This window comes from Pagrus pagrus, assembly GCF_965226575.1.
Source record: "Pagrus pagrus genome assembly, chromosome: 18".
Lineage (NCBI taxonomy): Eukaryota > Metazoa > Chordata > Actinopteri > Spariformes > Sparidae > Pagrus > Pagrus pagrus.
Genome location: NC_140202.1, coordinates 27,501,847 through 27,515,109, shown reverse-complemented (window position 1 = coordinate 27,515,109; position 13,263 = coordinate 27,501,847). Strand labels below are relative to the sequence as shown.

The following is a 13,263-nucleotide window of genomic DNA, read 5'->3' as shown; positions in this document are numbered from 1 at the left end:
AGGGGAGCCTGCAGGAAGAGACAGAGGCCCCGTTCAGACAGAAGAAGAAGAAGAAGAAGAAGAAGAAGAAGAAGACACAACAACAGGCAGAATAAATTACCACCTGTCTGCTTCAACTCATCCAACCATTCAACTAGTAACCAAAACATCACCAGACTCCCTTAACAAATCGCTTGATTTTAGGAGTCGTTCAGTGAGGAGAACAGACTTTGTGAAACGAGTACGACAGATAAATCATCGGTGCCGTCTTGTAAATTCAGCATTAAATGCAAAACATGAACTTGTTTGTTTCCTTGTTTTCAGAGTTTCAGCCTCACTGAACCAGCCCGTCTGCTCCTGAGTCCCTGCAGCTGTTTGGACATGCTGTTTCAACTAATTTAACCATTTAGACTAAATTTATGAAAGAAGAAACATTTTCTTGATTGTTAACATGTCAAATTTTACAAATACAGTAAAAAGGAACCAATATAGGCAATGTCTTTGACACCCGGGGAGAAAGTCCCCAGACTCCCTTAAGAAATCGCTTAATTTAGTGAGTTGTTGAGGTGGTTGAACCTTTATAAATGTTGTGAAATGCCGTCTTTGACAAATTCTTCATTATTTGGACCTTCTTTTAAATTCGGCAGACGTTGTACATGACGTTCTTTCTTTCTTTGTGTGAAAAACATTCTCCCAGTGAGTTTATTTTCATATAGAGCGTGAAATTGAGATGTGGTCACCTGACATGTTGTTCATACCGGGTCTGAAGTGCCTCACCCTGACATCATCGTGCAGACAGGTCGAGTGGGATTTAGAAGAGGTGTATTGGTCAGAAGGACAGCGAGGTGTGACAACAGGCAGGAAAACAGCAGATTAAATGCACTGATTTCACTGAAACAAGCTGATTTTTGCCGTTTTAAATGCTGGTATCACTGTGGCTTATCATAAACACCACAAGTAAACACCAGTGTTGTTGAGAGGAGATGCGAAACAGCATCAAAGACCTCCTCATCGTGCTCCATTAAACAGTAGGAAGCAGTCAGCCATGTGTGTGTTGCTGTTTCTGGTTATTGTGGCCTACTTACAGGCTGATTCGATGTCTAATTCATGGCTCTCTCCTCCCCTCTGTGGGCTCAGACTGCTGGCTGACGGGCTGAGAGAGGAGAGAGCTCTCGATCGAGACTCATGAGTAATATTTGATGCTGCTGTGTGTGTGCGTGTGTGTGTGTGTGTGATTCGCTGTATCAGGAAATTGAAACCGCCTTGAATCCGTGTTTGTTCCTGTTTATTTGAGTCCTGGGGCCTGTTGATGGAGCTGACTGACGGGAAACGGGACGCATTTCACTTTGACTTTCCTCTGCAGGATGATCAGAACCACGTAGAGATTTCTCAGAGGTGTCGACGGGTGAAGTTATTCATCCACAGTTAAATGTTTTCACGAGGGGGCATTATGACTCCCCAACCAGCCGACAAACACTAAACCCCGACTATGAGATAAAAGAGGCTGAAAACAAGCTCTGTAGAGGTGCACGATGTAACCCACGATCATTTAGTAAATCAGAAACATCCTCATAAATAATGTTTTAGTTGCATTTCTACCCAAAGTAGTCAGAAAATGTCATCCAGGAGCGTAAAAGGTCTTTCAGCATCTGTACAACCCTAACATAACAGAAAGCTAAGGTACTTTTACTTTGATTCATCTGCTGATTATTTTCATGATCCAAAGACTATTTATTTTCTGTCATGAAAGACAAAGAAAAGCAGCAAATCGTCACATTTGAGAAGCTGGAACCAGCTAATCTTTGACATTTATGTTTGAAATTTGAATGAAACAATCATCCAGATGTTGGCAATAATTTTCTTTTGATTGATTAACAGACGAATCAGCTAATTGTTGCCGCTCTTGTCAAAAGCTCCTGAAGATTTGAGGAAGAGTTAGAGTTAGTTGGACGCTAAGACTTCCAACAAATGATCGACATCACACTCATTGACGTCTCACTCGTGTTCCTGATTTGGGAAATTGTAGTTTTTTAAATCAAATCCTTCATTGTAGCAGTTCTGGCCTTTGCCGTCCGACTCTGCAATGTTCGGCGGGCGACTTTCTCCACCTTCCTCTGTGTTGTTGTGTCTCGATGGTATTCAGGAAGAGACGTCCGCCTCGCCCAGAGGGAGGCAGGAAAGCTGCGTTGATTGATGGTTTGCTCAGGACGCAGGACTGCTCCGACTGGAGAACAGAGGGATGAAGGAGAAAGTTTAGGAAGGCGAGACTCAAGTTTCGTTCTCTTGAGAGGTTGATAGGACGTATAAAGTATAAAGGACGAAGGAGGAAAGAGTAGAGAAGAAGGAGGTGAAGACATGACCAGCGAAGGAAGAACTAACGGGACGACCACGTCAAGTGGCAAATGTGAGCTTTACATTTTACTGTCTTATTGTTGAAAACTAGAAAACACATTAATTGAGTCCAGTTTCTCATTTAATGTCTCGATTGTTTAGTTTCACCTGCTTTTATTTCTACTTTCTGATATCGACGATACCGTTTAAATAGGTTGCATCTGAGGTTGTGTCGCTTTACTTTAGCTGTGTGATGTTCAAGGTACGTCTGTGATTTGAGGAACTATTACACATTAAAACTTAAAGGATAAGTCCACTGTTTCCTGCAAGATCAGAAATAATTCAGGATTTATGGGTTCAAGCATCCATCAGTGAGTCTCAGCAGTGCTCTCCTGTTGTGCAGGTGAAACTCAGCCTTTAACCAGCAGATGGCGCCTCAACATCAGCTTTGTAAAGCTTTGTTTCGTGGCTCTGCTTCCTCAATGTCAGTTTATTGATCAGTATTCCTAAACTGATGGCAGAAAGTCATTATCTGCGTTTCAGTGTGGCTGAAAGTTAACTTCCTGTCAGCTTTGACACCTCGGTGATATAATGTGTGTTTTAAACTTCCTCCTCGACAAGGTAACACTGTGTGGCAGTGGCTGATTCTCATACTGTGATGCTTCAGACAAATACAGTTTCAACAGACACTGTATGGAGTCATCACATTATTACACAAGCTGATGACAGTTACAGTAAATAAAGATAAAACACAACATAAAGATATGTTTATTTTAGTTTATTTAACACTTACGAAAGACAGAATTCACTGACTACTTCAATTTGACTGGAATCGGTCCAGTCCAAATATTTGCTCAAAGCTGAATAAATGTTTTTAACAGTGAGTCACAGTCGTTCCTGTCTGGTAAAATAAAACTGCAGTGGTTTAATGTCAAGGCAACGTTACATTGTGCGATTTTTTTGCTTCCTCTGGTGAAATTTGTGTCCTCAACCATCAACTTTTGGAAAAATAACTAACATCACTGTATTGCTCTGCTAGAACTCAAGGATTACTTGTTTGCCCCAAAGCACATTACATTGGACTGATTAATTAAAAATGTTAACATCGTACCAAAAGAGAAAAGAGGGACTTTGATGTATAGTTGATTTATTGTCAATATTTAACAGTTTCTGCACAGACGCAGGACTTTAAGAAGGTTGATATTACAGCATCACATGAACGTTTTCCTACACGTGCTTCGTTTTTTAGCTGCGAGCCAGCGAGCTAGCTAATACACCAGCTAGTAGCATAGCTGTGACCGGGCCGTGGATGTTTGGATGTCTGCTCGCCTGGTGCGTAAACACCAGAAAAGTTTCCTGCTTCCAGGCGTCATGATACGTTAAATTAGAAGAGTATCCAGGCGTTATTTTACAGCCATGGACTGAGCTCGATAGAGGAGAAAACACAACAGAAACATTACTCTTGACTCGTGAAAATTAAATCAAATATACGTTAAATAATCTGTCCTGTGCGCTGGATAGTCTCAAGACAACTAAGAGCTTTATTCATGCTTTAGTTGAGAATAAATAGTTTGCAGATACGCGGCTTACAAACGTTTCCTCATTAAAGGATTGATATAAAACACATTATAAAGGAGGCGTTATGTGTTTGATTATAAAAGCACCTGGCTGCTCACTCACCGAACAGTAACTGGAAGTTTTGATGCTTTGTACTTTGAGCCTCTCTCCCAGTGAATCCTCCTCCGAGTTGTGTTTTTTTCTACCTTCTTATTCATCATCTCTTCATCTCAACCCTGAGATGCTCTTGTCCTCCTGGCCAATCAGGACGAACAGACAGACAGCGCCATGGTAACATGAGACCTTCTCACATGTGGGTGGGAAAAGGCACACTCATTATACCTTAATAGAGCCACTGGGCTGTTTCCAGGGAAACTATGATTTTCAGGTGTGTGTGTGTGTGTGTGTGTGTGTGTGTGTGTGTGTGTGTGGGTTTGAATCAGACATGATGTGCTGATGTTTCTGGGTTGATTCGACCTCCCGGCCCGACAACAACAACAACAGCTCGGCTGTTTGTGTGTTAAGTGCAGCGAGGTCAGTGAACGTCACATGTCAGCTCTGGAGGCTCTTGTAACAGATGCAGGTGTGATCAGTCTCCTCAGGGTTCATGGTTTAATGCTTCCTGTGGTGGTTTTTTATGTCACATCTCATCATCAACTGGTGTCTGTGCTTAAAGATTTTGCACAAAGACAGATGAAGCCTCCGACTGTGAGTCAGGCATGTTTTAATGTCTTACGTGTATTTGATGTTTTCTTAATGGTTGCAAGGATTAGACAAATCTTCCTACTACAGGAGCGATTCATTCAAACATTTAGCTTCATTGAGTCAGAGGCAGTAGACGTGTTTCCATAAAGCATTTAGAAGAATCCGCAAAAAAGTTTGTTTGTTCGCTTGAGGTGGTTTTTTATCTTTTGCGAATCATCTCTGACGTAGCGAACATTCAACTCACATGACTGATCAGCTGTTTCCTGTCTGCAGTATCATCATTGCATTTCTTCATTGTCTCGGGACAGCATGCAACATGGCCGAGTCTCGCTGACATGCAAGAACAATCACAACTTGTCCTGTCGAAAGTAATTCCTGAAGACCTCCCTCCATCTTGTCTCCTGGTTTGTTTACCTCTAGCCTGTTTACTTCCACATCCACGCGTGATGTAACCACGTAGCCTACACTGCTACGAATTTACACTTTATGTAGCCGATTCACATTTAGATTTATTTGATTTTTTGACACTTTATGGAAACATGGCGAGTGTCGATGGAGGAGAGGATAACTACCCATTGATGCATGGTCCGGGAAATGTAAAGCTAATAGACTAACATCGATGTTAGCTTCTCCAAAAGGCAAACATCACTGTTAGCTTCGTCAACAGTTATGGTTTGAGCCTTTCACTATTGTCATTTCAATACCAACCTTATTTTGAATTTAGGACAGGATCTGTGCCATCCTGACTCATTCTAAGACAAAACAGGATGTTCTTCTAAACGCAGCGAGGAAAAATGTTTCCGTAACACAAAAAATATGAGGCTAAGTGTGATCCAGGTCGCGTTGCACTGGATCAACTGTCATTCAAAAACCAAGCAATGACAAGAAAAACCTGAAGGGAAGAAGAAATCATCTTCTCAACATCCAACCCCGTGATAACAGGCGTACGTCACTGTTTTGGAAAACCTTTGTTTTTCACACCCACAGCACACAGACGAGCGTTTTCAGATTTCTCTGTGGGAGTGAAAAACGCCTGGTTCAGCGAGGATACAAGCACGAAAACAAAGAGCAGAAAAACAAGTTTCAAAATTAGCACGAAAACACAGATTTATTACGACAGAGGAGTAATCCTGGCCTCTGAATATATTACACAGAGACTGAGGACAGTCTTCAGCTGTGTGTTATAGTAATAATCTGTCGGCCAAAGGTCAAGACACACACACACACACACACACACACAGGTCCTGAAACTAATTACCTACATTAATGTGACCTTACAGCGAACTGACAGAGGCAGCAGGGGCTCCTTTTATTCATCGCTAAAAAAAGAAGAAAGAAAAAACTACAAAGCGTCTGGTTCGTCCTCTTCACCATTTCTCATATCTCTGGTTAATGAGCGGTAACGACGTGGCCTTCGACGCTGCTTCTTCTTCTTCTTCTTCTTCTTCTTCTTCTTCCTTTCCTTTTTTTTTCTCATCCTAATCTAACGCTCACATCAAAGTGCTCTCTTTTCTCCTCTGGAGCTACTCACTTCAAAGCCGGGGTGGAAAAGTCAGCAGCTGCATAGTAATGAGGGGATAAGGATTTAGTATTCACACACACACACACACACAGACACACACACACAAACAACCTTTTCACAACCGAGTCTGATTAGCGATTGTGAGATTTTTTATGCTTCGATCTCTCCATCTCATTAGCCTGATCTGATGCGTCTCACTGACTTCTGGGTCACATCGCCTCCCTAATCCTTGTTTGTACATTAATTCATTAAGTTTCGCCTTTAATACGTTTTCACGTTCGACAAACTGTTTCATCAATACTCTCCATTTTATCTCCAGCTCACTCCCTGCTGGGTGCATTCATTAAATTCACCTCTCACTGAGATTATTTTAGATTAAATTAATATATTCTGATGTAAATATTGTTATCTACGAGTGAGTGAAAGAAAACTGATCAAACTACAAGCAGCAAATTTTGCTTTTAATTCCCGAACAAAACAAAGTCATCGCTCTGTTTATCATCATGTCACTGAAACTTCAGGAATCGTCCTCTCTTCATCTCTCCGCCTGAAATATTCAAATCAACCCTTTTTTTAATGGATGTTTTGATCCAACATGTTGACGTGGCGTGCGTGGGACTGTAGTAAGAGCGATACTTGGCATTTAAAGAGTTTGGAGTGTGGTGTTTTATTTTCTGTCCTTTCCAAAAACACAAGAGTAAAAGAGAAAAAGATTAAATTACACTTTATTTTGGTCAACATAAGTTACTAATGTTAGCATGCGTACTTATGTGAGTCCAGAGAGGTACTGTGTTGGACTCTCAGCTTAGTGTATGTGCTGAGATGTGTTTCCAAGACTTTTTTGTGGAAGTTAAACATGTTGTTTGAGTGAATATTTTGGTTTATGACCAAAGTAATAAAGTAAAACCTGCAGAACTGACAAACATCTCCATCAGCTGCTAAAATGTTAGCATACTAAAGCTGTAAAGCTCTAAAAAGACAGTAAACAACTAAACATCTGCATATTTGCATGCTAATGTTAGCGTTTAGCATTGAGGCGTTGCAACAGACAGGCATTGACGAAAACTGTGATAATTTAAAAATGAAATATTGGTATTGTGTTAATCATACATGTGATAATATGCAAAAATCCAGCATTTCTGAAAGTTGCTTTGTCGATTAAATTGGTATTAGTCAATTAACCCAAAGATTAAGTATAAATTTAAGAACATTTTCCCATTCCAGCCCCCAAATGTGTAGACATGATGCTTTTCCTGTTTTCTCTTGCTGTAAATTAAATATCTATCAGGTTTTTGATTGTTGGGACAGAGATTGCTATTTCAAGACGTCACCTTGTGCACTGGGAAGTTGTGATGTGCATTTAAAAGAGTAGCTCAGTTTATTTATGTGTGTTAGAGAGAGCCGAGCAAACAGGGATCTCTGCATTTGAAATGAAGTGCGTTCATGTTTGAGTCCTGTGTGTGTGTGTGTGTGTGTGTGTGTGTGTGTGTGTGTGTGTGTGTGTGTGTGTGTGTGTGTGTGTGTGCAGCAGGTGTGAGGCCAGACCTTGACCCGGGGTTTCTTCCTGTCCATCTGGACGCAGACAGTAGGAGGCTCTGAGCCTCCAACACTGAGCCCTGTGTCTGACTGTCAGAGCAGCTGAGAGGGAAACTCCACTTTTACAGCCGCACCCGAACACACCGTCCAAACATTTACTGTCGCGCTGTGTTCGTTCCAGCGGGGGGTGGGGGGGGTTCATTTTGTAAATTAATTCACAGACTTTTATTACCTTTTTTCACTATACAAGTCTTGAAATGTACATTAGTCACAGCTTCAGATACATTTTAGTTGCAGTCGTTTCTCACGCTATTAAAATAGTCGACATTTGCTCTGTTGCATGGCAGAACAAGTTAGTGGTAACCCTTTTTTGCTTTGTCAAATATATGTAGTAAATGTAGTAGAGTGTGAAACAGACATTATTCAAGCATGTTAGCTTGTAAGAGTGCTGCTGTGGGAAGGTTTTGCACATGAAAGCAGCAATAGTGGGTTGTTCTTGGCTACAGACCGAGCTGTAAACACAACACGGACAGGTTGTGGTGAACGTGTTAGCAAACATTATTTACAGATCCAGCAGTCATGCAGCAACGTTTCTTTAGAGAGGTGTCAAGTCAAATATTACCTCTCTTTCAGTCTCCAACACCTTCTGAGGAAACGATCTGTGTCTTTAGCTGCTGAACGCTCCACTATGTTCACCAGCTAGTGTCTAACTTTGGTTTGTCAGTGTGCGCTTCATAAAAACAGTCACCTGCTGCTGCTGGTAATAAGGTTGATGAAAGTGCTGAGACTCAACAGTTAATGTGCTGTAAAACCAAAAACAGGAGCTGTAAGAGGCTAAAATATTCTTTGCAGCTGATGGTTAACCCAGTTGACACAATGAATGTTAACTAAGTAGCATGTTTCTGTAAAACCACACTCCCGTTTGGACGTTTCCTAACCGTGTTTATGACGACAGAACAAATTTCTTTGTCAAGCAGGAGACAACTGTTCAGGCCGATGTTTCAACATTTGTTAGCATGAAACCGCTGGATATTTTTAACAAGACGTCTGGATATTTTCCAGCTATGTTTTTGACGGCAGATTCAGGTATTTTAAGCCAAAACGTGGTCTTTTCCTCACCTTAACCAGTCCACAAGCACAACATTTATGCCAACATTTGTTCTGGCAACTGAGATTTTGCGTCTTGTTCTTCATGTTGATGTGTTTCCAGCTCGAGACTTTATCTAAGATCTAAGACACAAAATGCTGGTGCCTGTGCATGTGAAGGCAGGATTAAGACATTTACAGATGCTGTTGCACGCAGTTTAAGCCAAGACAGCGTCATCGCCACAGGAGCCAGCTGCTGTTGTTGCTCATTATTTCTGCCGCCGAACGCACATAAAGTCACCGTTTGCTCTGCGAGGACGCGAGTGGATGTTTTCTGTGTCGATTAATGAGGTACATCTGTACTGGGGGGGAGATTCAGTGCCTTCAGAATGACAGAGAGACATCAGAGTGAGAAAACAAAAGGTGGCGTGTGAAATAAACAAAACATCATAGTATTACATCCTCACACACACACACACACACACACACACACACACACACACCTACGCTGTTGAGCCCTGTCTTTGGCGTCGGCTCTCAGCAGGATGTGTACTCGTCTCCGTTCGCGCCCATTGATTCGGCTCCGCTCTCTGAAATGTTACCGTGGAAACGCGAGACGGCGACCCCCATAATGCATTTCTATTCATCTGTATGGAGTCTGAGCCGCCTCATTGAGATCAGAGTACTACGCCTTGTGTCACCGTATCGCTCTCTTCGTTTCCCTCCATCTGCACATCAGTTTCTCGTTTACTCCTCTATTTTGGTTTTTACTCGTCCTCACTCCTTTCTTTCTATTTTGGGCCAGATGTTTTTCTTCCTCTCTCCTCCCCTTCGTTTCTCTTTTCTCTTATTAATCTTGACTTCTTTCTGCCTCCACTCTCTCGTCTCATCCTTTCTTTCTTTCTTTCTTTCTCTCTTTCTGTCTTATATGTTACTCGTCTTTTTCAGTCGTGACAGGAAGATGCAATATTTGCACAATCTTTTCAAATGTTTGCACAAAAGAACGAAAAGACGTCGTGTCCGTGGCGTGCACATAATCCCACAATGCAAGAAAATTACCACTGTGCGTCTGTGAGTCTACACCTGCAGTAGCTGCGATTACAAGCACCCTTTTTTCATAAGATTTCAGGTTAGTGTCACAGCTAACGTCCAACACCGATCCATTCAGCAATATCTCTTTTGTACCTTTTTATGGACTTGTTTGAGCGGGTCAGTACCTCTTATGTTCCCCTCTTCCAGGCTTCCACTAGTGTTCAGTTCTTTAAGAGTTTGTGCCAAAACACAAACTCTCCTCAGAGATCCAGTTCAGCTCGGAAGAAGACCATCCCTATGCAAAAGGGATCAGAACTTCATGTAAAAAGTCTATTAAATCCAACAGCTGTACTGTACTTTTGTCATTCTTTGTATTTTATTTTATTTTATCTTAGTTTTTTAATTTTAACTGGATTGAGTTGAAATTTCTTGGATGTTCAGGACGAATGATAAATCATCTTTCACTCTCAAATATTAATATCTCCACTGTTGTAGCCAAATTTGGATTCTTCCTCTCACATGTTGAAGTTATTTGGTCGTGCAGATCTGGCTAAATATAGCTGCAGAGTGGAAAAACCCACTTTATAACATTTTTATTTTCTCCCAAGAAGGATTATTTTGATTTCTGTGAAATTAATAATTTTCATTGCAGACACCTGGCACATTTTCTTTGTTTTGAACAATTTATAAAAAGCTTTATACGACCGCTCTGCAACGGATCGAAGCTTCAAGGCGTTTGGATGTGTTTCTATTTATTATCTTGTTTGTTATAAACCAAATTATTAGCCTCAGGGATGTTTGACAGGCATAGCAACAGTAACTAAGAGGGGCGGGACTTTTGCTTGGTAAAATTACCCTTCATGTGCTCTTGAGCAAGGCACCGAGCTGCTGGTTCAGCTCATGAAACCAGCTGGGAAACTGTCTTCAGCTGTTTTTTTTACACTGACTCTGCTCTTGAGCAAGGCACTGAGGGTAACTCAAATACTAAAGTGTCACTCGTTCTGTCTGTGTGTATCACATGTACCATGCGTACTGTGTGTGTGTGTGTGTGTGTGTGTGTGTGTGTGTGTGTGCGCGTGTGTGTGTGTCCAGACTGTCTGTTCGTGTGGTCTGATCAGTGTGTCATTGTGTGTCCCCTCTCCCTCTCCCTCCTCCTGCCAGTCACCCCAGAGGCCATCGGCTTCCTGTCGGCGGTGGGCGTCTTCATCGTGGCGTTGGCCGTCCTCTTCCTCTTCATCAACAAGAAGCTGTGTTTCTCACGCGTCGGCGGGCTGCCCTGCCTGGAGCAACATGGCCGCCGGAAGAAAGGACGAGTGGGAATCCGCCAGGGGCTCGGTGAGTGACAGAAACTTTAACTCGCATGTCTTTGTCGCTTTCCACTATTGTGTTGTTGTAGTTACTGTTTCTGGCAGCTTATATAGAATAAAAAGATCATCCGTCCCGACCGAGACTTCAGTGAACTTGAACCAGCATCCACAGGGTCCGCTATTTACTGACGGCGAGCAAAAAACTTCCATATGTCACTTTCCACGATGCATGGTGGGTCAGGGTCCCAATCACAACACTTTATAACAGCATCAGTATGATTATAAATTAGATTTACAGATGGACACACGCCAAAAAAACACAGATATTGCAGAATCGCGATGTGAAATGGGCTGTAGTTGATCCAGGAAGATGTATAACCCGATGTTAGCGCTCATTGATGCTGTGTCAGACATATTCTATCCCCCACATGCAGTTGACCCAGATGTATGTGTCACCTCTCCCTCAGAAAGACAGTAAATGTTGAGCTGACGACGTCTTAGTATTTTATATAAATCTGTTACAAGTGAGCGCTGTCTGCTTTCTAGTGAAGGTTCACCTCTTATATAACCTGAGAGATCTCAGCAGGAAAGAGGCGAGCGAGTGACTCCTGTGTGCATTATGACTCCAATTAAACTATTGAGTAACGGAGAGGGAGCGTGGGTGAGTCTGTGTTTGTACAGTGGTTTCTGTGGGCGAGTTTGTATGTATGAGAGAAAGAGTGGAGTGAGTCAGCCACATAACTGCCACACAGCTCTGCAGCAGCACGTAATAAAAAATATTAACATTATAAAACCTTGAAGAAACAATCCAGCGGAGAGGAAGCAGAGAGAGAAAAGGACACTCGGTTTGTTTTGTGTTCAACCAGTCAAACTCTTTCTTTCCTCCCACTTGTCAAACACTGAACACCCACAGCAACGCTTACTAAAGGTCAACAAAGTGTTAGCTAACCCGGCTCTGTGCAAAGTTAGAAAATACACCCACAGCTGTCTTATAGTCAAGTTCAGTCCTCTTTGTTTCAAACATACACAAACAGGAAAGCTTCCTGAAGTCGTGTCGTCACAGCTCCGACACTGAGATCTGTCTTCACAGGCTGCATCGAGGCAGGAGATGTTGTGATTTCCTTTTTTACTTAATTGCAAAAACAACATTGTAATTTAAGCTGAACACGGACAATGTTGTTTGTAAAAGGAGGAACCTACAAACTTTTAACAACCAGCTCGCACGAGGATAACTTCTTGGCTGAGAGCAGAAACTTCCTGCCGTTTAATATGACACCGCTAACAACAGTAACAGAGCGGCTGGTCTTAATCAATTCTTATCTGCCAAAGTAGCCAAGAGGCATTAATGTGTGACATGGTGACATAGTGTGATGTCACAAAGTCACGGAATTAAAGGCGGGACTGCTGACGAGGCGTTTCAGGAGCAGTGTTTTCTGTGGGAGAGAGGAGCTTCTGGTGGTGCACACTTTGACCTTGTTAACTTTTAAGATCTTTTACACGCACAAGAGCTGATATAACACAGGACAATGTACTGTAGATACGTAGGGTTTAAGTCTACTTCTCCATACATCTCCCGTAGGCTTCAATAGAGCTGGCACCAAAGTCTGGCAACAAGCACTGCATTCGAATGTTTGTATTATGACGTAATGAGCATCTCTCGCTGCTTCTTTATGCTAAGCTACGTAAACAGGTTGCAGGATGTAGCGGCCAAAGTTTCTCAACTAAAAGCACATTTCTTCAAAGGTTGAATTACTCTTATATTAATATTATAAACGTGTTGTGTGTGGTATCACTTCAGTGTTGAAGTGTACAGAAAAAGCTTTGACAGTAATAATTATGAGAGCTTCCTCCATGTGGGCTGAAGTGGGTGAATCCTGCAGGCTAATTTCAATGTGGCTGAGCACCTGTGAGTCATTTCACTCCAAGATCAAAGTTTGGATGGAAATCGGCGTCAGTTTGGACGCCGCTCAGCTGAAGTAAACAGAACATTTTCTGGCTTTTGATGCTTTATGATCAGATCAGAAACGACAGAAAGATTAAAGTCACATTCCCACCAGCAGGATGTTTGAACATGCGAGTCAAACACTGAGCAAACACTGCGCTGCGCCGTTTGTTCCTCACCTGCAGCAGGTGGAGTTTCTGGTATTTACAGTCGGTTTCCTGAACAAATAAGATGTCCTGTTTGTAGTTACACCGTAAAACTCAAAC

At 42.1% G+C, this 13,263-nt stretch overlaps 1 protein-coding gene across 3 annotated transcripts in view; it reads left to right on the top strand.

The window, feature by feature from the left end:
* syt16 (synaptotagmin XVI) overlaps positions 1–13,263 on the top strand; it is a 30,847-nt gene that overhangs the window by 1,707 nt on the left and 15,877 nt on the right. For 2 of the 3 annotated variants that reach the window (XM_084381312.1, XM_084381311.1), the window contains exon 2: positions 10,841–11,083. In XM_084381312.1, the coding sequence (XP_084237438.1) occupies positions 10,841–11,083 (243 nt within the window). The remainder of the gene's footprint in view (positions 1–10,840; positions 11,084–13,263) is intronic. The other variant, XM_084381313.1, reaches the window with a different exon arrangement.